Genomic DNA, 27,779 nt, shown 5'->3' on the forward strand with positions numbered 1-27,779 from the left:
GGATATAAATTTAATAATAAAAATAAAATATATAAATAAATAATCAGGTTAAATTACCATGTTGGCACTTTGCGATAAATAAGTGGGTTTTGGGTCGCAGTTTGGGCACTCGGTCTCTAAAAGGTTTGCCATCACTGGCCTAGACACTTCTATCTTTGCTCCGTGGTTTGATGGGAGGTATAGCCACGAGCATGAGTTATGGGAAATACTTCAGGTTGGCTTCTACAGCAAGCTTCTTTGTCATTGTGTTTCAGACCATCAGCTGAATGGAACATGAGGCGTTCTGCAGCTCCAAGTCAACTGCTGGGGAATTCAGCCAAAAAACCAAGGTTTATGCCTCCAGGGAAAGCCAATTCGGTTTATTTGAAGAAAGAGCCTGACAACTCAGACCTAGAAATTAAAATAACTAAGGTAGTGCTAAAAGGAGAGAATCATGTACACTGACATGACTAAGTTCCACATGTTGCTTTAATGTCAATAATGCATGAACTGAATTCTGAGCAGACTGAATTCTCCTTGCTTCTTTGGCGTATTTCTCACTGAGGTGGCAAACCTATGTCTGAGCCAATCTTATTCAGACTGCAGGTGAGGACTTATGTAACTGAATGGTCTTCCATACAAAAACATCTCTTCCATGTAAAAACCTAGATGTCAAGAAGATAGGGTCTAGTTTAGTTTTTCCCTGATATACTAGGTTTCTATGTGAATTTTTTTTTCTTCCAGTGTAGGAGCAATCAATTATGTTTCCTTCCACCTGTAGTCTAAGTAGTACAGCTCAGGTGTAGATTTGCTACCTTGATCAGAACTAAGCCATTAATGTAATCATAGTTTGCATGGTTAGAGATACCCTGGTTTCAAAAGGAGTTTCAAAAGGAGTAAATGCAACATCGTTATCTCATGTAAGCAATCCTTTTTTTTCAGAGAGTACTTGAGTTACTATTGTTTTTCTATTTTATAGCACTTGTAATATTTTTAACAGTATTATCCTATTAAATTTACTCAGACAAAATCCCACTGAGTTCTGGGCAGTTTACTCTCAAGTAAGAATGAATAAAATTGCAGCAATTCTGTGCATTCTTACCCCATTGATATTGGTTTCAAATCGATATACTCAGGCTGTTTTTGTACATTCTCATAATAAGAACATAAGAGATGCCAATATTGGGTCAGGCCAAAGGCCCATCCAGTCCAACACTCTGTGTCACACAGTGGCCAGAAATACCAGTGCCATCAGGAGGTCCACTAGTGGGGCCAGGACATTAGAAGCCCTCCCACTGTTGACCCCCCCTAGCACCAAGAAGACAGAGCATCACTTGCCCCAGAGCCCTTATCTATACCTTGTGGCTAATAGCCACTGATGGACCTCTGCTCCATATGTTTATCCAATTCCCTCTTGAAGCCATCCATGCTTGTAGCCGCCACCACTTCCTGTGGCAGTGAATTCCATTCCATGTGTTAATCACTCTTTGGGTGAAGAAGTACTTCCTTTTATCCGTTCTAACCCGACCGCTCAGCAATTTCATTGAGTGCCCACGAGTTCTTGTATTGTGAGAAAGGGAGAAAAGTACCTCTTTCTCTACCTGCTCTATCCCATGCATAATCTTAGAAACCTCAATCATGTCTCCCCTCAGTCGTCGTTTCTCCAAGCTAAAGAGCCCTAAGCGCTTTAACCTTTCCTCAGAGGGAAAGTGTTCCAACCCTTTTATCATTCGAGTTGCCCTTTTCTGCACTTACTTGAATAATGATCTTGTCAAGTAATTTATGCTTTATGCTGAGGTGGTAACTAGTCCATGGCAATATTATTTTCCTTATGGTTGTGAAGTTATAAAGATTAGTGGATTGGAAACAATGCTAGTGTACTGGCTGATCAGAGATTCACTCTAGGATTTTAACAAAAGTTCAAACGTCCTGTAGTATAATATACTTGCTAGCCAACGTCATAGGTCTCTAAAAAGATGTGAAGACATCTAAGTGACCTTGAAATTCTAAGGGTTTGTAGGTTAGCCATTGTTGAGGCAACAGAGATCCACTTATATCGGCCTCCCCTGTATTGCTGTCAACATCTATCGCTGTCAATCTGTATTGTCTGCTCTCCGTCCGTTTCCCCAGTATCAATTACCATCCATCTACAACCCTTGGGGAAGTTATATGGGAGCAGAAGGAGACAGAGTAGTTGAATGGTTGCCATCGATATAGTAATTGATCTTATTGTAAATTGGGTTTTAATGATGTGATATTTAAAATATTGTATTTCGTATTATTGCTTGTTGTAACCCACCCTGAGCCTGCTTGCAGGGAAGGTTAGGCTAGAAGTTAAACCAGTAAATGGACACACCCACTGGTCATGTGATCATTGTCCTCTCCAAGAATCTAATCTTGGAAAGCACTCCAGTATGTGCTTTTAGAAGAGCCATTTCTCCAAGTCTTGAGTGTCACTTAGAATGACAAGTTCTTGTTGCCTAGGCAATTGGGAAGTTAAGGGTTCAGGCAAAAGTCCTGAATGCTGAACTCTTCCTCCTCCTCTACACTAGAGACTCCCTTTCAAAGGCCTTCTTTCTGAAGCATATATCCATGCCATTCCCCCCCAGCTTTAATTTATATTTCAATAAAGAATAAAAAAGCTATCTTTGTGAGAGAGAAAACAGTCGTAATCAAGGGTTTTTGGTTTATTTTAGGTGGATGAGAAACAACAGAATGGCTCATCATCTGTAAACACGTCTACCATTTGTGGCTCCAGTCCTACAATAGCTGGGAAATCTGATAGAGGAGATGGAGAAAATGGGCATTTGGGCACTGGAGTGAGATCAGTATATAGAACTAAAACAGGTAAGAAAACACATTCAAAAGCTATCCTGATCTAATGTAAAGCAGAACTGCTTTTAAATTCACTTCTGGAGGAAACTGCTGGATTCAGGGCAAGTCTATTAAAGATGACAGAGGTATTCAATGTGGGAGAAACATACTTGGCAAAGTACATAGAGAAACAAGTAGCTACACTGCATACACAAAGGGTGGCCTGAATCCCATTGAAGATTTCTGTGGATGGAGGTGGGGGCTGGTGATTAACCTCCTATTGGTGAACTGTGACTCCTCCATCATGCTCTTCCTGGGAGTCCCCTCCCCTGTTCTCCAGGGCCAACATTTTGGGGAGCATTTGGGGGTGCAGTGGCAGGAGAGGTGAGGAAGTTGCTCTCTGTGGACAGAAATCCCTTCCTTTGGTGGAAATTACCAGTGGATCCAAGCTGGCATTTGGAGTGTGTCACAGTGCCTGGGTTTATATGCTAATACCATGAACCTGCACGCCAAAGTGAAAAAAGGCTCCTACAGTGGCCAAAAGTCCATTCTATCAACTGCATTTAGTTTAGCTGAATCTAAGAAATGAGAGACTTGGGCTCTGGTCACACGGGAGGATTTGCCCCACACAATGGACGGATTGAGGGCGGATTAAACTAGCGCGATCAGATGCCAACATCTGGCAAGCGTCGCGCCCCCAACCCGTCCCTTCTGGCCGTAAACGCGGTTTTAAAAGGTACCAGCAAACAAGCAATATCTTCAGGAAAACGCGCGGCGCAGACTTCCACCTACTGGCTGTTCTCCCACTCTAGGTAGCCTGCGTGGCATCAACCAAAGCCTGTGCCTTTTCTGTTGTAGTTCTTGCTTTTGGAACAGGCTGCCTAAGGAGAATTGAGAGGGGGGGAGGTTAGAAATCTTCAAGAGGCACTATAAGGTTATTTGTAGGGCTGCCAACCTCCAAGTGGGTAGTAGTTCATTAGGAAAGCAACCATTATATAATAATGAAGTCATGGTTTAGGTAATCATTAGAGTCGTTTCCTTTACAAAACATTAGTCGTTTCCTTTGAAGTGCATGGTCTCAAATATCTTAATGACGGTGCAGTGCTCATTAAACCGTTTTACTTAAAGTTTCATGAGATGAGACCTTTCACTGAAAAATATATACAACATTTACATTCCTTTTCTAGCTATGAGAGACGCTGTTTCAATGATGGGTGGTTGTACTCTCTCGTTGACTAGGCAAATGTACCATCAAATTGTGTGACAGACAACATTTGTTATTATAATAAGTGACTGGCTTTTAGCACAGAAAGGGAACAAGCCTAAAAAGGTCTGCTCAGAAGTCCCATTTTATCCAGTGGGCATACTCCCAGGACAATGTTCTAGGGATTGCATCCTTTGTCACGCAGCTGATTAGAGAAAAGGCAACTCTTTTTCTTTGAGGTCAATTTGTAATTGCACATGTACAAATATTATTATTATTTGCTGTTGATTTGCAGCTGACTTATGGGTGACCATGTGGGATTTTCCAAGGTCAACTCTGCTTAGCTCCCAAGTGTTGATGAGATTGGGCTAGCCTGGGCTATCCATGTCAGGGCATGTACAATTAATTATGTGTTTTGGTAAATGAAAAATGCCTTTGTCTTGTTTGGCAGCTTAAGGTATTGGAACCTGTATACTGCTCTTGCTCATGATAATTGTGAGGATCTGTGGTTCAAAGTGCCAACAATAATTTGGGACAAATATTGGCATTTCTCCAGATTTTTCGATGTGTTCAGTTACATCATCAGTATTTGGTCTCATATATAAAGCCCTTGATTTCGTTAAGTACCAAAACATTTTCCAGATGGACACTGTGGTATGGTTGCTAGCGCAGACATTTTTGTGTTGCCAGCTCCACATTCAAAAAAGACACCCAGTCTTGAATTCGCTGTGTAGCTGAGAAGTCTGGCAGGAGTATTTTCTCTTGTTCCAATGCCACAGGGATGAGATAAATTTCACCCATTACAGTTTTTCCTTGACTTTCATGTATTAGATACTCGAACAAGACCAGCCGGGTCAAAACCAGGTGCTCACAGTCAGCTTAACAGTGCAGAGTGCCAATTAAAGTATTATCAAGAAGCAAAATGTTTCATTTCTTTTACACAAACACACACACGTGGAGACCTGAAAGAAACTGGCAGGATGGTTATCCCATTCCTCACACCTTTGCTTCCTCCCCTCTCCCCCTACCTCTCTCACACTCTTTCTCCCTTCTGGCCCCCCTTTTCTTACTCTCTGTCTCTCCTCCATGCATCTTATTTCCTCTCTCTTTCTGACCCATCATCATTCTCTTTGTTTTTCTGCCTCCCCACCTCTTCAGTCTTTTTCTCTCTTTCTGCCTCCCCAGATCTTCAGTCTTTCTCTCTCTTTCTGCCCCCATCACTCTCCCAGCCTCCTGTCTGCCTCCTCCCCCACCCTGCGCAGCAGCAGTGGTGGCAGTGGTCCCAGCCACCCACCTGCTTCCTCTCCCCCCACAGCAGCAGCGGCAGTGTTCTAGGAATCACAACAGATCTCCCAGCTACAAAGATCAATTCACCTTAGGGCTGCCAGCTCCAGCTTGGGAAATTTCTGAAGATTTAGGGGTAGAGCCTTGGGACAGCGAGGCTTGAGGAGGCAGTTTGGTGTAGTGGTTAAGTGTGCGGACTCTAATCTGGGAGAACCGGGTCTGATTCCCCACTCCTCCACTTGCACCTGGCTGGATGAACTTGGGCAAGCCATAGTTCTGATAAGAGCTGTTCTTGAAAAAAGAGCAGCTTCTGTCAGAGCTCTCTCAGCCTCACCTACCTCACAGGGTGTCTGTTGTGGGGAGGGGAAGGGAAAGGAGTTTGTAAGCCGCTCTGAGACACTTTTGGGTAGTGAAGGGCGGGGTATAAATCCAATCTTCTTCTTAGCAGGGTATAATGCCATAGACTCAACCCTGCAAAGCAGCCATTTTATCCAGAGTAACTGATCTCTGTCACCTGGATAACAGTTGTAATTCTGGGTGATCTCCAGCCCTCACCTGGCTGGTGGCTGGCAATGTTAGTTCTTGTGGAGGAAATGGCTGGTGTGGCGGGTGGAACCTATGGTATTATACTGGTCTGAAGTTCCTCCACTCCTCAAATCCTCCCCTCCCCAGGCTCCACCCCTCAAGTGTCCAGGAATTTCCCAACCTGGACGTGGCAACCCTGTTTCCTTTCTACCCAGAAACCAACCTACCTTTATCTGCCTCTCATTCTTCAGCTTTCCTTCTTCACCACACCACCCCCACAGCCTCTACCTAGGAAAATTACAGTCTTTCTCCACAGTGGGGACCAAAGCAGCTTACATTATTCTCTCCTGCTTTTTGTATGCACAACAACCCTGTGAGGTAAGTTAGGCTGAAAGTATGTGACTGGTCCAAAATCACCCTGTCAGCTTCCACTGCAAGATGGGGATCTGAACCTGGGTTTTGCAGAACCTGCTTTGAAGCTCTAACTGCTGCGTCGCTGGCTTTCATAGGGTGGCTGCTGATGAACAGTAGCAAGCAGCTGGGCCTAGTTGAGTTATATAAGTCAGGTAGTATCAAGTCACCCAGAGGGTGCTGCCTAGGGATGCCAGCCTCCAGGTGGGAACCTTGGGATCCCCTGGAATTACTGCTCATCTCCAGACTACAGAGATAACTTCCCATAGATAAGATTGATGCTTTGGAGCACTGGTTCCCAATGTGGGCAATACCACCCCCCAGGGGGCACTGGAATGATCCAGGTGGGCAGTAGGAGCCTTGGGTGCAATTGGGGTGCGTTGAATAAAAATAAGGGAGTGATGGAAGCATAAAGAAAGAAGGGTCCAGGACCTATTTACAGCAGCCTTTTCCTGCCTTCTGGTCTTCCCTGGGATCAGGGAGGGAGGTGGAGAGGGGTCCCCACAGCCAATCACAGCCTTCGTTATCTTATTTTTCTCTGTGTATGCAAATGTTACTAAGGTTGATTTTACAAAATAGGTTTATGATTTTGAGCTTCAAAGTGTCTTATTTACAACGGCATCTTTCTTTACTATGTGCAAATTTGTCACTGCATCCTTTTGTCCTCTTCTTGAAGGTAGATTTCCAGGGGGGCGTTGAGTAATTTTTTTTCTGAAAAGGGGGCGGTAGGCCAAATAAGTTTGGGAACCTCTGCTTTGGAGGGTGGACTCTATGGCATTGTACCTCACTGAGGTCCCTGTCCTTCCCAGGGTCCACACCCCAAATCTCCAGGAGTTTTCCAGCCTGGATCTGGCAACCTTAAACCCCCCATTCCCTGCCAGTGGCCAGGGGGACCTGGCAACCCTAGACTGCTGCCAGGCTTAGGGTTGCTAGCCTCCAGGTGGGACCTAAAGACCCCCCCAGAATTACAACTGAAATCTAGACAGCAGAGATCTGTCACCCTGGAGAAAATGGCTGCTTTGGAGGGTGGACTCTGTGGCATTATACCCAGCTGAGGCCTCTCCCTTCCCCAAACCCAGCCCTATTTTGACTCCATCTCTCAAAGGCCAAAATACTACTGGAAAGGGCCCTTCCCCATTGCCTTCTACTGGCAGAGCCACTTAGATGCCTCCCCCCCACCGAACACTCTGATTTCTCACCGTTGATGCTTAGAGTTAGATCCCTGCAGAGGTCATTTCAAAAGGTATTGTGGGGGATTCAACTGTCTCTAAAGGTGTTTTTTTTAACTTTTTGGATTTTTCTGCAGCCAGAAAGTCCCCTGAGTCTGTAGAAAAAGCTGTTGAGGGAGAGTGATCCCTCTGTTGACAGAAATAAGTATCTGCACAGAGAACAGTGGCCTCAGCTACATGGGCAGGAAAATGCGGGGAGGAGGCGTGGCTGTTTGCCCCGGAGCAAACTAATGCGCGACTGCACGATCAGGCGTTGGGTTGAGGTCCCATAGAGCTCCCGTGGTTAGGGGGGATGTGCCAATCACACAACGCGGCAAAGAAGCAGAGCGCCGCGGCAAACGGGGTTGTGGGGTTTTTTTTAAACTGAAATGTGCGCATGCTCCGTTGGGTGCTTGTGTGCATCCGTGGAGACTTGGGGGGGGGGAACCCTTTTTGCGAGGGGACATGGGCAAGCGCCGGAACTACCACCGGAAATGCGATCAGACGCCCGCCCTTGCCCCGCGGTTTCCGGAAACTAGTACCTCCGAGGTACTAGTTTTTTACCCCGCATCTTCGGCAGGAAGCCTCGGGTGCGCCACGGGAGCTCTATGCTTCCCAGATGTGGCGGTGAGATCGTGCCCGGAAAATCCGTCTATCTTCCGTCTCTCTAGCATGCCTAACGCTCCGTGTGACTGGGGCCAGAGTTTGGCTATTAGATATTTAGATAGATATGCAGCAATACTGCAAAAAATAAGTTTTCTTGATGCTGAATAAAGGCTTTTGGAAACACAGCTGAGATGCTGCTTTTTGTTTAGCAGCAGACACAGAAATTGTAGTTTCTGAATTATACCACATAAGGTTGTGTCAAGTGGATTCCCCCTCCCCCATGGGAAGTCTTGCTCATCTTTTACTAAATGGGGGGGGGGTTTGCTGTGCCTCGTTTATGCTTCGCATGAACTCTGCATTTGAGATACGGTATTTTATTGAAATGGTTTCTTTTTGCATGCAAATCTGATCTGATGATTACTTGATTAAACACGCATAGCTGGAGTATTAGCACATGCCGAACATTCCATGTGGTTATTACATCAGCTGGCGTCTGAGTAGGCATATAGTTGCTGGTACACCTGCACGGTCTGTAAAAATGAAATATTCTGGTTACGTATAACATGCATATTGTATTTATTTAAATGCACAGAACATATGGAGTGTTAAATGTTAAATAAATTAATGAGGAATTTTGTATCAACATTTCTCTTGTCTGTCTACTTAGGATTTTTTTTAAAAAAATTACATCCCCAGATTTCTGTTCTCACAGTATTGTCCTCAATAACATTTCAACTGCTTGATCTTATTTTCATGTGCTTAAGCATAAAATTATCAACAAAAAGTATACATAAATAACATAACACAGATAATTATGATGATATGACCTTTCTTAAGATTATAGAAATTAAATAAAAAAGCCCCTATGTTCTTTGGCTTTGTATGTAGTTCTTGCTAAGTTGTCAAGATTTAATAAAATGTGATTTATTAAGGGAGTAAAGAAATCTAAAAGGCTATCTTACAGTCACTGAACCAGTTATAATAGAATCTTATCTCTGTTAACAACCATGTGAGGTAGGCTCAGCCAAAAGGTAGTGGTTTTATCCACTGACCATCATGGACTGAGTGACCCATGTCCAAATGCAATAATCTCTCAGTTGTTGGATCTTCCTTCCTTGATTACTTAGGCACATACTACTTAAACAGTCAACATTTTCCATTAACAGAATGATTTGATTTCTTATTGCAATAGCAGATGGTCTCTGATCGAATGATAATTTAAGCCTGTATATTAGGGTTACCAGATGTCCTCTTTTTAGAGGACATGTCCTCTTTTTTGGTGTCTCCTCTTTTGGGCTGTTTTTTAAAAAACTGATGAAAATTTCCTCTTTTGGGTTTGGAAGGTTAGGAATATTCCTAGTTAGTAGCAGTTATCACAGCTTAAATAGTAGGGGTATTTAAAATGAGATTTCTCCTAGTGATCACTTGTTTGAAGTAGTCAGTCGGGAAATATGTCCTCTTTTTTGCTTTTCAAAAGATGGTAAACCTGTGCCTCCAGATCCTGTCTTGGCTCCTTGGCATCTTGGAGCTGTTTCTCAGCCCTAATTATGATAACAGTGGATGTAGTAAAATGAATACATTGTAGAAGGGTTCAGCTAGATGAAGTAGTAGAGTACTGGGCGGAGTGGGGACTTGGTTTTGTTTCCTGCTCTTTTGTTCACGTGCCTCTTTTTGAGTGGGTGCCTCTTTAAAAAGTGTGTGCGTGCAGGAAGCTGAAGCACACTGCAAAGTGCTGGGGAAGCTTAGCTTTGCTGCGAAGCCTGAGCCTGAGTGAAACCTAACTAGCTAGGCGATATGCAATTCCTGATTGACAGCAAGACTAGCATTATGCAAATACTGCCAGAGAACAGCAGCGAGGGAACAGTGATCTGGGGCTCTGTCAGGGATCTCTCTACACACGCGCCGGCTCCTAAACCCCCCCTTAGGTTTTTTCTCCTTCTTATTTCTGTTTTTGCTGTCATGCTCTGGTTTAACAATCAATCCTCCCCCCCACCACCACCAATGTGCAAAGTTGTGGCTTTCTTGGATGTGAATAAATCCAGTTCTCCGTGCAGTTTCAGTTTCTGTCAGCTCTAGAGATGTGCGTGAGCTTGTTAACTCAGGATGAATTGGGTAATATTTAGCAGGGTAATGCGCTAATCTTTAAACCTTTATGTTTCCAATCCAGCGTGTAGATGGGTCTCTTGACACAAAACGGAGTGTGTGTTTTGCTCGCTCCTTCTCGTCTCCTTGAGTCTGAAGCCTTATGTAGGTCAGGCTTGGCTTAAGCAGATTTCCTGAACCTGCGTCAGCTTAAGCTGAAGGAATTTTAATAAACCCTCCCTTGTAGGCGTGGGCCTAAATGAGACAAGCCTAGTTAAGCCTGATCTTTTTTCTGTTTGTGAAAAAGAGCTGAGCAGAGCTGGGATCTGCCTGGTGCTTTCGGCACTGCTTCTTCAGGCTGGAGGGAAGGATGGTTGGGAAGGCCAGATCCTCGAATTTCACCTTGTCGGAAAAGCTTGATTTGCTGAAACTTGTCAAGCCATATGTAAAAATTCTTGAACAGCACACCAACAAGCACTCAGTCATAGTGGAAAAAAACAAGTGCTGGGACATCATTGCTGATAGCTACAACGCCATCGGAGTAGACCGCCCTCCTCGCACGGCGCAGGGCCTGCGCACGCTGTACAAGCGGCTCAAGGAATATGCCAAGCAGGAGCTCCTGCAGCAGAAGGAGACCCATTCCGACTACAAGAGCTACATCTCTGAACCGACTAAGAAAGTTGTGGAGATGATCCCCCAGATCTCCAGCGTGTGCTTGAGAGAGAGGAACAGCCTGCCATGGTAAGGTCCCATTTTGCATTGCGCCCAAAGGGCAGCTGTAGCACTTCCTGCCTCCTCCGCCAGTCTCTCTTATGATCTAAATGGCTTTGGAGAACTAAAGAAAAATGTGATTCAGGCTGATGGATGTGCTTTTAAAAATCATGTTGTTGTTGTTTTTAAATGACTTGCGCCCAACTTTCAGTTGTATTTCAAAGGCTTCATTGTCAGACCCTTGGCAAGTGAGGGTTAAGAAAGAATCCAAGTGAAATAGGAGCTCCAACTTTTACCCCTCCCCTTTTAATAGGCATAGCATTCAAGCACTGACCAAGCGACAGGCTGTTCTACATTTAAGGTAGCACTGCAGTCATCTGCCCGCATACGGAAGCAAGCGGCTGCCTGTTTTGGATAAAATCTACATAAAGTCAAGGCGGGAGAACAAAGGAGCCTCTTTGTACAGTGTGACCCGTTGAGGATTATGATAATCTCCCAGTGTGGAGTACGTTTTAATCGAACCTAGACTTTTATTTTGCTTCCTGTACTACCATGCCTTTAACAGTGCAAAATGGGATGGTTCAAGAATTTAATTCTTTCTGCATTCCTTGCAACCAGAATGCAAATAATGTTAATTTTAAACTGTAAATAGGAATGTGTGCAATGTAGGGGGGGTTGGGGGTTGGAGAGGCAGTTAGGAACTATACAGTCACACAGACGCTTATTTAAAAAGGCATTTTGTGATTAATCAAATCAGAGCCTATCTAGATTTGAGCCAGACACAGAACAGGCAGACTGTTTTTAAGCTTCCTTGCAGGGCCTTTGCTAACACCGCCCACCCCCCCACTTTAGCATTGCTCGAAAGCTTCCAGGGCCAGGTGTTTTCTTTTTCTGGTTGTAAATATTTTAAAAACTAAGGGATAAAATGAACGGCCCCTGCTCTTGCTCTTTTCATAAGCATTTAAATCCATGTAACTTGGCATGCAAAACAATATGTTAATTTGAGTTTCCGGGAAGCTTGAAACTGGGTGCATGCTGGTCATCCTCTGATTTTGCAATGGCTCTGGTTGCATTGAAGGGTAACAATTGTTTAAATCTCACTGTGCCAGATGTTCTAAAAACAACAGCATGTGGTCTTAGGCCTGTGGTATAAGCATTCTGCATCAGCTATGGGTGAATAAATTATAATAGAAAAAGGAGTTTTAGCATTACAGCAGCATCATGGAAGGTGATTTCTGCAGTATTGATCCAGAAGACAATTAGTAGAGAATGGAATTATGATACTAAGTTCAGCTGGTCAATATTCTTGAACTTCACCCTTTGAGCTGATACAACAGGTATCTGGTTGTGATAATTCTGCATTGGGAGAAGCAGGACTTTTTGAACTAGCGTTAATAGAAGTTGTAGTATATCTTGTGACTGATAGCTGATCGCATTCACAATTCTATGAAAATCTAAAAGTGTAAAATACTTGGTGTGGCTCTGGGTAATGCTGTTGAATTGAGGACCGCCAATCAGGCTGGATTCCCCCCCCCCCCATTCCTTCATTTGACTAACTACTGAACATAGTACATGCTGGGCCATAATGCTCTTAGACTGCATTTCATGAACAGGTTATGGTTTGTTTGCCAGAAGAGAGAGCCTGGAACAAACCAGGTTTGCACACGTTTTTGCCTGTCCTGCTCTCCTTTCTCACTACACTGAGACCGAAGACTTCCCAGTTTAGAACTAACTATGGTTTGTTGTGAGATCCAAATTAAGTGGGTTGTTTCTTGCCAATAAACGGGGGATTCTAAACTAGGATTGTACTTGCACAGCACGACAAAGTACACTCACGCACAACTGCAGTTTGCTGTCATGTTTGCATGTGCCCTGCTTTCCTCTCATTCTGTAGCTCAGGGAGGCAAAAATTTCAATCCAATGTATTCTTCAAAGGGGCCTGCATTTGACATTACAGTGAATTGGAGCTTGCTTAAGCCAGGAAGTATTGCATCAAGCTCTACATGCTAGAGTGAGGACTTGGGATCAGCATGGGGCTTGTGTCAGCACAGCAGCAAGCTCTGGTTGTGCCCTTTCAGAGTTCTATTGTGCCTTCCTGTGACCATGTAACAATATAAACACAAGCCATTAAAAAAGCCATTGGTCATAAACAGCTTATCAAACACATATCCATGTTCTGTGATAAGACAGACAGCCGTTCCAGTCAATATGCAGAACCTCTCCTCCCACCCAACAAAGGTTCTACCTATTTGCCTCTCATCCCTTCCAAATTGCTATTGCTCTTCTCTCTGTCTTTTCTCCTTGGGAACTATTATCTCTCTTTATCAGAAACACAGGAGCTAGGACTTAGCAAATTGGACTGGCCAATAGGTATAGCAAAGACTGTGGTGACCCACAGCTCTGAATTTCTGGTTTCCTTTGGAAGCCACCATTTGAGGAGCCGGAACATAGCCTGGATGGAGGAGCTGTTTCTCTCCCCTCCCCACCTCTGCTTTTGTTACCTGTATGAAGTAGTGTTCAGCATAAAGCACCATTGACCATATAGGCTGGCCTGTCAAGGTAGTTTGACTAACTTGACCCCATTGTCAGCACTCTATTCTGATGCTAAATTGCATTTTCAGCATTCATTTTTATGGGCCAATCCTAATTCCCTTTCTTGAAAATAAATCCTATTGAAATCAGCATGACTTGTTTCCAAGAGAAAAGGTTCCTGGAAAGGTATTAGAATTATTTTGCTCCCTCTTCATCAAACAGTGGGCAGTTCAGGGCAGGATTTAGGGGCCTAGTCACCTGCAGAGGAGAGAGAACACCTGTGCTGTGTCTTGAAATTCATCTGAAGGCATATCTGGAGGCTAACTATACTGGTAGTGTGCAAATTCAAATAAGTGCCTCTTTTTGAACAGCAAAAGGCGAGGGAATTGGAGCAGACAAATGGAGGAGTAATAATGCTTAACTCTTTCCTTGCACACTGTTTCTTCACTCTAGTTTGTCACTCCAGGTGACCTTTACCTTTGCAGTGTTCAAAATACATGTTTATGTACAGAGAGCCCGTGGGGCATAGTGGTTGAAGTGCTGGACTTGGATCTGGGAGACCCAGGTTTGAATCACCGCTCTGCCTTGGAAGCGTGACCTTGGATGAGTCACATGTACTCTGCCTAACCTACCTCATAGCATTGTTGTGAGAGCAAAATGGAAAAAAGGAGAAGCCACTTTGGATCCCCACTGGGGAGAAAGGTAGGCTATAAATGCGGTTAAAAAATACATGTTTTGAAACCCATGGCAGAAAAGCTATGAGTATTCTCCGCCTCCTTGCATTGCATTTCTTTCAAAATTCCAGCATTGGTGGCTCTATTACACTGGTTAGGCATTAGGTTATGCCTTATCTGAAAAGTTACAGATAAAGCAACAGGGTTGTGCTGTCCTCAAGGCTGAGTAGGTACAGGCACCAGAACTGAATTTAGAGTACTTGAGCTGTGTCTACCAGTGCAGATCTTTACTACATCCTGGACTCACACAGCATCTTACATAACTGTACTCTGTTTATAGGAACACCTGTCCTTTGCATGTGGCCAACTAACCAAACTGGTTTGAGTAACTCTAGGGAATTATGCATGTAATGACCATGCTGCTATTATACAACAAACTTGGCCAAGGTAATAACTTTCTCATTTAGCTCGACATGGCAGACTTCATCTGGCCATATAAATATCTTATATTCTAATAGTGAAATTGGAATATCTTTAGATACTTAAATCCAGTGACTGGATCCAGTGACTGGAGCTGTGAACAGGCAAAACAGATCTTTCTATAAACCTGAAAAGGGCCCTAGGTTTGCAGAAAAATGTGAAATCTAAAGAAAAAACACTGGACAGTTTCAAAAATTCAAAAATTATAACAGGAACGCCTGTAGCTTTAAGCAACAGATTCCCTCAGTGGCTGTTGCTAGGCAACTGCAGTATTCCAGGCTTCAGTTACTGTCAGTAAACATGCAGCCATATTTTGGCTTTTGAGGGAGAACTCATTGGGGCCAGGTCTGGTTGGGTTGCCAGCTCCAGGTTGGAAAATACCTGGAGATATTGGGATAGAGTCTGAGGAGGCCAGGGTTTGGGGAGCGGAGAGGCCTCAGTCAAATATAAGGCCATAGAGTCCACCCTCCAAGGCAGTTATTTTCTCCAAGGGAACAATCTTTGTTGTCTGGAGTTTAGTTGTAATTCTGGGATAGCCAGTGTGGTTTAGTGGTTAGAGCATCAGAGCAGGGTCTTTGAGACCCAGATTTGAATCCTCATCTTGCACCTGAAGCTCGCTGGGTGATTTTGGGCTAGTCATATACTTTCAGCCTAACTTATCTCATGGGTTTTGTGTGGATAAAAAGGAAGAGGAGAGAACAATGTAAGCTGCTTTGGTCCCCACTATGGAGAAAGGTGGGATATAAATGAAGCAAATAAATAATATAGCTGAAGATGGGAGACAGATGAAAGGTAGGATGGTGAATGGCCGATGAAAGAATGAAGCAGAGAGGATATGGGGACTGCTAAGAGGAGGGGAAGGTGGTTAGGCAATTCCTAGAAATTTGGAAGGGGGAGGGTGGGGTTTGAGAAGGGGAGGGACCTCAGAGGGGTATAATGCTTTTTAATATATATTTTTATTGAATAAACTCTCCAATGCAAGAACAAGATGCATTTCTTCCTTTAGGAGGTGCAATTGTCAGAAGAAAATAAAAAAGTTTCAGTTTTGTTTTTGCATGTGGATGAGTATTCTGTTTGTAATAATTGTTTGGATACACTATATTTTTAATATGCTAGTTGTGATAATTTCATGACAAGTAAAAATGTCCATAGTCATATCTTATGCTCCTAAAGTAACAGAAGGACTTTCAATCTAGAAAAGACAAAAGAAATGCTAATGTAGCATTTTTTTCAATTTTCCCGAAAATTTCTGTTTCCCCCCGGAAAAAACCGGGTTTTTTTCCGAGCTTCAAAATTTACGGAAATGTTACGTCTCTAATTACAACTGCTGTCCAGATGACAGATCAGTTCCCCTGAAGAAAATGGCTGCTTTGGAGGGCTAACTTTATGGTCATTATACCCTGCTGAGATCACTTCACCCCCCAAACCTTGCCCTTGTCCCATTTATCTTTCCTGAAAGTACTGTGTGCTTTTCTTGCCATTTCCAAGAGTTCTCTGGAAGGCCAGGGTCATTCACTTATGTTATATTGGACTGGGATACACTCAGAAGTTCAACAGTGACTCCTGCTGTTTCTGAATGTGTCCCAGCCTAGGGTGAGGGTGATAATCCCCCAAATCCTCTATATGAGTCAGCATTTAGAAGAGGGAAGGGGGTTGCAGGTAACCACAAATAGAAGAAGAGAAGAGATTGGATTTATACCCCGCCCTTCACTTGGAGTCTCAGAGCGGCTTACAAACTCCTTTCCCTTCCCCTCCCCACAACAGACACCCTGTGAGGTGGGTGGGGCTGAAAGAACTCTGACACAAACTGCTCTTATCCAAGGACAGCTGTGGCAGAGCTTGTGACTGACCCAAGGTCACATCAACAGGTGCAAGTGGAGGAGGGGGAAATCAAACCCGGTTCTCCCAGAGTCCACGCACTTAACCACTACACCAAACTGGCTCTCGAATAATGGCTGGTTGCCAATAAAAATATATGGACCCTTCCTCTCAGCTTTAAAGATGGATGTTAATAATTACATGTAGGGTGCTTCTCTCCAATGAGGCATGTTGAAGGGTGTGGAGTGTAAGGGAAGAAATGTTTTGTTTTTTTTAAACAATTTTTATTAGGATATATCAATAAGTCAAATTATACATGCAAACTGTCATATATCCTTTTCTCCTAATTACCCACACCTTCTGACTTCCCACAGTGCTCCAACCTCCAGCCCAAGTCTTGTGCTTCCCTCTTTTCCCACTAGTTAGGGGAAGAAATGTTTTAAGATGAATTGCTCTTCAGGCCATTAAGGGAAGGAAGTTGGACTAGGCACATGGAAATATACTAGCAGAAATTGATCTTGTTGAAAAAATTGGCAAAATAATTATTCAGAGATTGCAATGGATCTTTGCTTCACTGGAGAGCAGGCATTTTCTTCCGTGTAAAAGGGTTCACAGGAAATCTACAAAACAACAAAGATACCTAAGACTACATCTTTACATGTAAATCACTGGAATGCATTAACCAATGATTGTTAGCAAATAGGCTTCAGTTTCCCGGGCTCTCTTCCCATTGGCTTTCTGCCAGGTTCCCTTCCAGGTCAGTCTAAACAATAGCACACAAGGTAAACACACATTAACCCTATAATGACTGAATTTTAGACCTTGCAACGCACATTTTTCCAAGAGATTTTACTCTCTTTTTTCACAATATTGATAATATACATTATCTAATGCTCTTCTCCTTTAGTTTGTATTTGTTTTTTTACTTCTTACCAGTAGATTTTATTATTCACCCTATGATAAGTAATTTGCATCAAAAAGTGGCAGATCTACATGTAAATAGCCGTGTAAAAGGGTTCACAGGAAATCTACAAAACAACAAAGATACCTAAGACTACATCTTTACATGTAAATCACTGGAATGCATTAACCAATGATTGTTAGCAAATAGGCTTCAGTTTCCTGGGCTCTCTTCCCATTGGCTTTCTGCCAGGTTCCCTTCCAGGTCAGTCTAAACAATAGCACGCAAGGTAAACACACATTAACCTTATAATGACTGAATTTTAGACCTTGCAACACACATATTTCCAACTATCATGACTTGGGAGAGTGCCCCCAAAAGGTGTTGGTACTTAGTTCTGGTGAGTTCTGCCACAAAAAAGTGTCTCTGTGTGTGAGTGAATGAAAGAGAGAGCATGGTTAGTCTCTATCTTTATTATTCGTGGCAGATCTACATGTAAATAGCTGTGCTTTTTTGTTTCAATCAAAGGTTAGTTCCTGGTTAGCTTTGACAGGGCTTAATGCTTTTCTGCACACTCAGCTTACTCCTGACTTTCTTGCCGTTTGATTCACAAGCATTGGAATTGGTTTGGGGATGGTTCTTCTGCATGTCCGTCCTCCCTCTGCATTTTCTCAGTTGTGGAGTCAGTTTATTTTCTTCCGCATGTGTCAGGATTTTCAAGGGAGGGTGCTGTCATCATTGATGTCACAGCATCCCCTGCTTTTTTGTGCATGCTTATATTGATATGAGCATGATATGTAATGATTTGTTAAGCAGGATCTCTGAATTCCTAGCTTTCTTTTTTAATAAGTCTCTAGCCCCTTGACCTTGCAGAAGTGCGAGGAAAAAGGCATATCTTCCCAAGCAGAGGGGCTAGAGACTTACTCCCCCGCATGAAAGCTGGGAATTCAGAGAACCTGCTAAACCTATCATTACAACAGTATATCAATATTTTATTGCCATTAAAAAACAAAAAAAACCCCCAAGCCACTTGTGTTCAGGGCAGGGGGAGGAGAAGGGAGGGGGAGAAGAGGGAGTGGACAGTCCAATAATCAAAAAGTGGGCTGGAGGTGAGTGGGAATGGACGGGACAAAGAAAACCAACAGAAATATTATACATTAGGGAAAAAGAATGACTGATTGGCTTCCAGAAGAAGATTGGGGTAAAAGTGGTCTCAAAAGAACCAGAAAAAAGATTGTGGGGGGGGGGAAGGAATTAAAATGTAGCACAAAAATCCATGTGGAAATCAGGGGTAAACCGAAGCAGTCTGGGGCCATAACCAACAAAGAAAAACATATGTGGAAAAGTCCTTAGATAGACAGAAGCCTCTTTTTGGTTTTTTGTGATTGACTTTAAACTATGATGTCTTTTTTTAGTGCTGCCCTGGAGAAAGAAACAGTTGCCACTACCAGTTCGCCACAGTCAATGTTAGAGCACCATCCTGCTGCTATCACACTGGAGCTGGATCAAGAGGAAGAGGATGTCAAGCCGCCTCCCTCCTTGATTGTGGAGCTGCAGCCACAGGAGGCCTTGGAGCAAACAGACCAAGAGCGTATGGTCCATGTCATGGAGAGATCTCCCTCAACCTCCCTGTCTTCTGTTGATATAAGAATGCTGTCTCCATCTCCCATCCCCAGAAGAGATGAATTTTTCAGGCTTGAAACCGGGGAACGATTTCGGTCCGCATGTGGGGCCTATGGTCCACAGATGCTGCAAATGCTAAAAGAAGAGCATCACATAATTTTGGAAAATCAGAGGAAAATTGGGCTGTATATTCAGGAAAAGAGGGATGGCTTGAAAAGAAGGCAGGAGCTGGAAGAAGAGCTATTGAGAGCAAAAATTAAAGTAGAGAAGTTAAAGGCGATACGACTACGACGTGATCTTCCTGAATTCAACAGTCTCTGAATATTTAGCAGTTCTGTTGCACAAAACCAGGGCTACTTCATAATTCCTTTTGATCTAGAGACAGTTATTCACTATGTTAATTTGGATGGATCAAAACCCAGTCTTGAACTAAATGAGTGCATGGTTTCCATTCTGTGTTTCATGCAACTTTGCAAAAAAAAGAAAAAAGTCAAAGCCATCTTTCACTGGTCTTTACAGCTTTTCAGATCTGAAGTAGAACCAGATCTGAGACTCTTTAAAAAGACTCCTTTGAAATCTTGTGCATATTACTGTTAGGAAAAACAAATGATAATTTATGCAGCTGTTATAAAACATGTTAACTTTTTTTCCCCTGGAACAACTCTTATCTGCCCTTCTAAATATTCATTTAATTGTGGCTCAATAAACATACACAGAGCGAGTGAAAGAAAGAATATGTTTTCTTTTTTGTAAAACGTGGTAACTTGTTGCTCAAATATAGAATTCTTGCAAAAAAAGTATAGCAAGGAATTACTGGTAGGATATTTTCATGTTCTACTGAACAACGGGAATATATATTCCCTGAGTTGTAGAATGTGATATTTTTGTGCAGTAAGTAGTCAACAATGAGAATTCTTAGTTCTGAATTTTACCCTTCTTTCCACACTATTAAAGCATGGTTGAAGATGGTATTCTTTGTTTTCACATCTGCTTCTGTTCATTGTTTCAGTATGCAGCTATGAGTGCATAATAAACTTGTGGACTTCATTGCCATAGGGAATTATAGTGGCGACTTAGTATAAAATGACTTTAAGAGAGCTTTGATACATTCATAGAGCAAAGATATTTGTCTAAGAACACAATGTGCTCAAACAAATCAGGCAACCAAACCCTGAAGAATAACCAGAAGAAAATATCTTGCCATGACTGCTCCTTTGGTGTAACATTAGACCAGTTCTAAAAAGTCCAGGCTGGAAATCTTGCATTAGTGTCAAACATAGAGCTGGCATGCACACCCTCCTAGAATACATATGGCATTATGTACAACACTATTTACCTGTGGAGGCTAGCATGTTCCTTGATGGTAAGCTTTCAAATTTTCATTGGGTTATTTCACTTGATGAAGAAAACTGAGGAATTGGAGGCTAGGCAGAAGCAAGTGACATCAGAGGCTGCATTAGAGAGAGGTGTTGCCATATGTTGCATTTGCAATGTGTTTGTCAAGGCTGCATTCCTGAAGCAAATACCTGATATTATAGTCTGTATTCTATAGCCTTTGAATGCACTTCACTAACCTCCAACTCCCAAAACGTATGTTTTAGATCTTCTTCGTGGTCTCTGTGCATCACACCCTTGGGATAGACTGCGCCTGCGCTGACCCTGCTTGGTATTGGTAGCTAGCAAAAGGGATTTTCGCGCCTCTCCCAGGTCACGCGCCGGCCCCACTGCGCATGACCAAGGAGGGGCACGCAGATCCCACCAGTTCTTCTCTGACCGCCGCGCTGGTAGGACGCCTTTCGCCTCAGTCTGCTAAGTATTAGTTTCACTTTCCAAAAACCCTCTCAAGGGAAAAAGATTTCCTCCCAACGGCTGTCAAAATGGATTGTGGAGGTGATTAAGCTGTGTTATGCTTTGGCAAAAAGACCACTTCTGGGTCCACTTCGAGCACATTCAACTCGAGCAGTGGCTACTTCCACAGCTTTCCTGAGATGTGCATCGTTGGAGGACATCTGTAATGCTGCCACTTGGGCTACTCCGCTCACCTTCGTGAAGCACTACGCCCTTGGTACCAGGTTCAGTTGTCGTACAGCAGTGGGTCGAGCGGTGTTACAGATGGCACAGATGTAGGTCCTTGGTCCCTCCTCCAGGTAAGCGTTTACTGCTTGCTATTCTCCCAAGGGTGTGATGCACAGAGACCACAAAGAAGATAGACAGGTTGCTTACCTGTAACTGGTGATCTTCGAGTGGTCATCTGTGCATTCACACCACCCGCCCTCCTTCCCCTCTGCTCTCGGCCCTTCATCTTGTTTCTTGAAGGCTGTTGGGCGGCGGTCAGAAGGAACTGGCGGGATCTGCCTGCCCCTCCCTGGTCATGTGCAGTGGGGTCGGCGCGTGACCTGGGAGAGGCACGAAAATCCCTTTTGCTAGCTACCGATACCGAGCAGGGTCAGCGCAGGCGCAGTCTATCCCAAGGGTGTGAATGCACAGATGACCACTCAAAGATCACCAGTTACAGGTAAGCAACCTGTCTTAATCTAGCCAAAGAGAGCATCACTGTTACCATTGCTCATATTGTTGCCTTTGAATTTTGGATCCAAGTGATTTGGAGCAAAGTGAGCAGTATTATTTTAAATAATTCTGAAAAATAGAACATTTCATAAGAAGTTTATCCAGCTTTCCCTGTAATGTCTAATATTTCCATTGCAAGCCGGGGGGGGGGGTGTCCAGGAAATTTGTTTCCTCCTTCCACAGGACCATCATATTTCTCCTTGCCTGCCTTCTTGAAAATGATGCATTATCTGGAAAGACCATCTTAAATAAAAGATTAAACTGCACTGTAATTCAGCAATACACCATATGAGGTTAAATTCTTGGTATCTCTTGTGTATCAGATGCTGGGAAAAACATTTCTTTGCCTGAGACCCTGAAGAATAGCCAGTCAGAGTAAACACCACTGAGCTAGGTGACTGATGGGCTGAGAGAATATGTTCATTTGGTTGTGTGACAGGTAAGAAAGAGGTGAAAACATGACCTTGAGGCTGGAGGGTACCCACTTTTGTGAGGGTACACACAACGGTATCAGGTCAACAGAAGCCATGGTTCTAGGGTTAATGTGCCATGTAAGTGTTCCATTTAAGCATAATCTAAGGAGTGGGCAGAAGTGATCCTTTACCAGCCAAGCAATTAAACGTAGCTCTCCACCTTTCTTCCCAGGCTGTGGTAGTCACTTTGGTATCCTTTCCTTTGAAGCTGCCAGCACATCTCCTCACATGGACAAACACAGGTTTGCTCTGAATAAGAAACTGACAGCACCAGCAAGCACCAGCACCCTTTCCTATCCACCCCCTCCTCTTTCACACTCTGGGTGAGAAATGAGCACGCTGTTGACTTTTCTGTCTACATCAAAGCAGGGCAAATTGCAGTTTGGGGTGGAGGTGGTGGTTTGATTTGGGAAGAGAGCAGACAACAGGATTCCGCACCCGTGCACTGGCAACCAGCTCTGAAAAGCTGTAAATTATGTACAAGCCACCATGTTGTGACTGGTTTCCCCCCCACTGAGCTACCATTTTGTGACTGGAAGCTCCCAAGGCTTTCACAAAAGTACCCTCCAGAGACAAAATCTGCCTTCTATTCTGTGTAACCTTTCCAATCTGGGATAGCAGTTCTTCAGAGGCTGTTTCTCAACTGTGCCTCGCTCTGATGCCACAGGTGAGGTGCATGTTAATTTCCCTTCAGATTCAGCATGGCAAGACGCAAGGAATTCTTAGGGTTGGTTCAAATATAGCGGCAAACAAGCTGGGCCGGGGGGCGGATGATCCCTGTGCTTGTGTATCCCTTCTCTCTCTATTGTGGCAATCTAAATTATAATTTGCGGGGGGGATGATCCCTGTACTTGTGTATCCCTTCTCTATTGTGGCAATCTAAATTATAATTTGAATGGTAATTATAATGGAATTATTTCTGTTCTTACAGTAAGCTATAGTTTGATGTTCATATCACATACATGAAATTATGGTTTACGCTGTTCACGTAAAGCAGGATCCCAAACCGGAAACAAAGCACTGTTTGCTGGTTGACAGGGAGAATGCAGACCAATTCAGATGTAATACCAGTCTGGGTTCCTGTCAAAGCAGAAATCATTATTTGGTCATCTGCAAGTGGGGAGTGTGAGCCCAAGATTCTTCCCAGGCTTGTTCGTCTGAATTGAACCTGAGTCTCTGTCAAGACAGCTTTGGAAAGTTACATCTATGCTGGGTTGGAGAGGAAAATACCACCACACTGACTCTTACATTTTACAGGGAAAACCCAAAATATTTACACTTAGAAATTCTGACAATTAGGCCACATTCAAAAATGCTTTTGCTCATGGTTTTGCAGAGGCCTGAGTTCAGATCCTCACTTATCTGTGGAGTTTTCTTATTGACATTGCCATTCTGAACAGAATAAGAAATATATTGTGAGATTGTAAGAACACAATGTGTTACCTTAACAGTACTACAGTAGAATGTAACATTTCCTTGTGATGTAACAACTTTTATCTTTTGTGTTTGTGACAAGCTCTACATTTTAATAAAAAGTAAGAAATTGGTGGCAGGCCTGTGGGGCAACTCTCCATCTCTCAGCCTAGGGCTTGCAAGGAGACCTGGGTGTGTTATTCTGAGTTCCTTTGGAGGAAGAGACAAAAGTGTAATAAAACCATGAGCCGTGTTTGTTATACCACTGGGCTGTTGAATGTTGCTGTCTTTTAAATACAAAATAATTTACCTATTTGTTAGCTGGGCTACTAGCTTGTACTTGCCTAGCACTACTGGTTAGACCAGTTTCCTGCTAAAAGACTCTTGACTTTGACGTCTGTTCAGGAAGGTCCTTTTGAATAATACTTCTCTTATGTCTCATATGTGCTGAGGCAATAGCCATGTAAAATAGGAGACAGGGTAAGAGAAGATTACCTGGATGTAATCCTGTTTAGCTTAGTCCAGTCAGCCTTTATCCTTCTTACCTTCGCTCAGGAAGTGTTGCTTTTATTATTTTTTCTCACCTGTATTCTGTTTTCTCTTTTGAGATCTTTGCTCCATGAAAGAAATTGGCTTTAATAAAGCTTGTGAATGGTTCAAGAGAGCTTACTTTCTTGGATCTTGATAGGGTAGTGCTAAATATTTCAGAACAATCAACATTGTTTTGATCAATAGGATAAATGGACTGATTATATCATATGACAATTTGTAATCCCCTCAAGTCCTTTGGATTTATTGATATTTTTGTTCCTCACATCTTCTGTGTTCACAGCAGCTTAGAACAATTTATAAGCTCTGTTAGGTATTATAAAAACATCATAGCATAAAATGTCATTAAAACAGCAGTAGCCAAGAAGTTTAGTCCCATGTAATAATTCTTAACATCAGCAAGAAATGCTTATCTAAAGAAGAATAGGTCTTGTCATAAAAGCTGTTGAGAGGTTCCAGTGAACCCCCTTTTGGGAAGCTAGTTTGCGGTGAAGACACTACCTGCTTCTCTCTGAGATTTCTTTATTTAAAATATTTGTAACCCACCTTTCTGCCCAATTAGGCCCTCAAGATTGACTTGACCTCCTGAAGAGATAGTAAACAAAGCATAACATAAACATAAGAACATAAGAGAAGCCAGTGTTGGATCAGGCCAATGGCCCATCCAGTCCAACGCTCTGTCACACAGTGGCCAAAAATACCAGGTGCCATCAGGAGGTCCAATAGTGGGGCCAGGACACTAGAAGCCCTCCCACTGTTGCCCCTCCATGACTCCTTTTGACAAAGAGGCACACAAGGGGAAAGGTGGTCAGTAGAATACCCAGACCCTGAAGGCCTTTGCTTTTTACTATTCAAGACGCACTTTCCCCCTTTAATTGATACCCTTTAGTCCTACATTGGCAACATTAATGCAGAACAGAGTTTTTGCTCTATTTATACTTCAACCCATTGGTCAGGACCCTTGGGTGTTTCATGGATCTTCACCTGCTGGGTTGTAAGTCTCTTTAGAGCTACTATTTTTACTGCTTTTTGCTTGGAACTGATGCTAGTGTACTTGTGAAGAGAGCAAGCCATGCCTCCTCTCTTTCTCTTTGTATGCACAACGAGAGAAGCAGCAGGATGAACGTAAGAGGTTGCTCAGTGTGTGAAGAGGATTTCCTTGCCTTGTTCCTATGTGCTCAGCTAGTGTTTCCTGTCCCAAGATTTCTTGGTCAGTGAGCCTTGACCTCACTGAGGGCACTCCTTTTTTCTATCATGTTATGTTACATGACTGCCTGTCACATGCTTGCAGCTTAGTATGCCCCAGTTCTAGAAAGTTAGAAAACCACAGCATTAAAGAATCCATGCTTTTAACACTTCAACCTGGCATGAGTGTACAAAAGGTGGTTGCAATACATATTTATCACTGATCAGCGATATTTTATAATCTTGAGCATTATCCCATCTGTGGTATGGTTGTTTACAGGAAGCCATTCTAAGCAGTGTGGGCCAGATGTTGCCTTAAACTGCCATTTCTGAAGAGAACTGGGACCAACAATTCATTTTATTCTACTGTAGCACTAGTCTTGTTCCATTATTAATCATTTTAAAAATTGCCATCAAGTCAAGCAGGCAAGGGATGTTCAGAGGTGGCTTGCCATCGGCTGCCTCTACATCATGACCCTGGTATTCCTTGGATGTCTCCCATACAAATACTAACTAGGGACTTCCCTGCTTATCTTCTAAGATCTGATGAGATCAGGCTCACCTGGGCTATCCAGGTCATGGCAATCCACTATTAATAATTTGATAACTGTGCAGATATAATAGGGTAGTTGCAGAGCCTTGCTGCAGTATATGTGTGAGGGGGAGCATAATGATTCCCATCCTAATTCCCTTTTATGCAACTAACCTGAGTGGTGAAATTGACTAGATGTGATGACAAACAGTTTTTTGGCCAATCAATTTCACTTCAAGAGGAAATTAAAGAAGAAACAAATGAGAACCTGCAAGGACCTGTGGGGGAAATTGCATTTCCTACTTCTCTACCATTTCCTTTTCCCCTTTCCTGGCAGCCCCCACAGCCTCTCCCCCTTTCTTGCTTCTTTTTCTCCTTCCAACTCAACAGCCAACTTACTTTTAACTGCCTCCTGTCTTAGCTCCCCCCTCTCAGCCTCTACCTAGCAAAACTATGGCCCAGTTGTATGGTGCTGGCTACTGGGCCAGGCCCACTTGCATGGTAGAGAACTCTCAAGGATTTGTGGGGAGCATATCACTTTCTCCTGTATCCTCCTCCCCACATCGTTTCCTTTTACCTTCCTCCTGGCAACCCCCATATAGAAAGATCTGTCTTGTCCATTCATGGTCATATCCCCTCCCCTTTCCCTGCCTCATTCTCTCCTTCTCAGCTGTTCACCAACCTACCTTTCATCTGCCTCCCATCTTCAGCTATATTTACTTTCTTCATTTATACCCCACCTTTCTCCAGTGGAGACCAAAGTACCTTACACCATTTTCCTTTTCTCCTATTTATCCTCACAACAGCCCTGTCTGGTAGGCTAGGCTGAAAGTATGTGACTTGTCCTACATCACCTTTCACTGCAGACTGGTGATTTGAACCTGAGTCTCCCAGACCCTAATGTGAAAGTCTGCTATACCATACTGGCTTTCATAGGGTGTTTTTTTTTAACAATAGCAAGCAGCCAGGCCTAGGTGAGTCATGTAAGTAGGGTGGTATCAAGTTGGCCAGTGGTTGCTGCCAAACATGGCCCCAATGAGTCCTCCCTCAAAGGCCAATACAGTCCTGGAAAGGCCCCTGCCCTCTACGCCAGCCTCTTACTGACAAAACCAAGCCTAGAATGCTGTAGTTGCCTAGTGATAGACACTGAGGGCTTCAGTTTCTTAAAGCTACAGGTGCTCCTTTTATCATGTGTTTTTTTTTAAATCCCTCCATGTGTGTTTTTTTAAACATATTTCAGATTTTTCTGCAAACCTGGGGTGTGTTTCAGGATTCTAGAAAGATCTGTTTTGTCGTTTCACAGCTCTGTTTCCTACATTTAAGTATCATCAGATTTGGCTGACTTAGCTGTTAGAATATACAAGTGAGGCTCCACAAGAAACTCGCAGTGAGGGTGCATCCCCCCCCCTTTTGCTTCCTTCCCCCGCCTTTACTTCCTGATTAAGAGCGGTGAACTCTAATGTGGAGAACTGGGTTTGATTCTTCACTCATCCACATGAAGCCTGCTGGGTGACCTTGGGCCAGTCACAGTTCTCTCAGATCTCTCTCAGTCCCATTCTGGGGAGAGGAAAGGAAGGGATTGTAAGATGCTTTGAGATTCCTTAGGGCAGAGGAAAGCGGGGTATAAAAACTGACTCTTCTCCCTCCCTTCTCTAACAATCTTCCACCCGCACTTTCTCCCCCCTTACCTGACAGTATTACTCCCCTATCTTTCTCCCTCCTCCATCAATCTACCCCCTCTTTCCCCCTCCCCTTCTCTGTCAGTATTTCCCCATCTCTCCCCCGCCCCGACCTTTTCAGCAGCCGGGGTTACCCTTGTGCAGAGAGCTGCCTCAGGAGCAGAGTCCCAAGAGCTGCCTTGGTGGCAGCAGGGCCCCTGGAAGCCTCAGCCATGTTGGCAGTTGAGGTAAGTCATGTGCACATGTGTGGATAATGTTATTGTTTTCAGCGGGATTTTACCATGCCCAATGTATTTTTTAATTCGTAAAGGTTTTTCTGCAAAAATCACCATTCTTTCAGCGTGGGCCGCATCTGCAGATTGAGACGCACTTGAGAAATAGATATGTAGGTGATGATAATAGGACATTATTGGTTAGTGGAATATCTTAGGCAGAGGCTGTGGTTCAGTTGTAGGGCATGTGCAGAAGGTCCCAGGTCGAAATAATAAAGCCAGTTCAAAAATTGCTCTGGGAGCATGAAAAATATGT

General features: G+C 43.4%; 2 protein-coding genes across 2 annotated transcripts in view; both read left to right on the forward strand.

The window, feature by feature from the left end:
• RAD54B (RAD54 homolog B (S. cerevisiae)) overlaps positions 1-27,779 on the forward strand; it is a 61,264-nt gene that overhangs the window by 1,134 nt on the left and 32,351 nt on the right. Inside the window, exons 2-3 of the mRNA XM_015409836.1 lie at positions 255-411; positions 2,676-2,826. Of these exons, the coding sequence (XP_015265322.1) occupies positions 274-411; positions 2,676-2,826 (289 nt within the window). The 5' untranslated portion in view covers positions 255-273. The remainder of the gene's footprint in view (positions 1-254; positions 412-2,675; positions 2,827-27,779) is intronic.
• Positions 2,765-19,520, forward strand: FSBP (fibrinogen silencer binding protein). Its single transcript, XM_015409837.1, has 3 exons — positions 2,765-2,826; positions 10,421-10,854; positions 18,645-19,520. The coding sequence occupies exons 2-3, from the start codon at positions 10,484-10,486 to the stop codon at positions 19,171-19,173; spliced, it is 900 nt and encodes a 299-aa protein (XP_015265323.1). The 5' UTR covers positions 2,765-2,826; positions 10,421-10,483; the 3' UTR covers positions 19,174-19,520.

The sequence above is a fragment of the Gekko japonicus genome, unplaced genomic scaffold, assembly GCF_001447785.1.
Source record: "Gekko japonicus isolate JY-2015 unplaced genomic scaffold, Gekko_japonicus_V1.1 scaffold47, whole genome shotgun sequence".
Classification (NCBI taxonomy): domain Eukaryota; kingdom Metazoa; phylum Chordata; class Lepidosauria; order Squamata; family Gekkonidae; genus Gekko; species Gekko japonicus.

Bases quoted from the DNA above. Each gene is read 5' to 3' on its own strand.
- FSBP (XM_015409837.1), top strand. From the start codon at position 10,484: ATGGTTGGGAAGGCCAGATCCTCGAATTTCACCTTGTCGGAAAAGCTT. The intron at 10,855-18,644 runs GTAAGGTCCCAT...GTCTTTTTTTAG, and splicing joins GAGAGGAACAGCCTGCCATG to TGCTGCCCTGGAGAAAGAAA.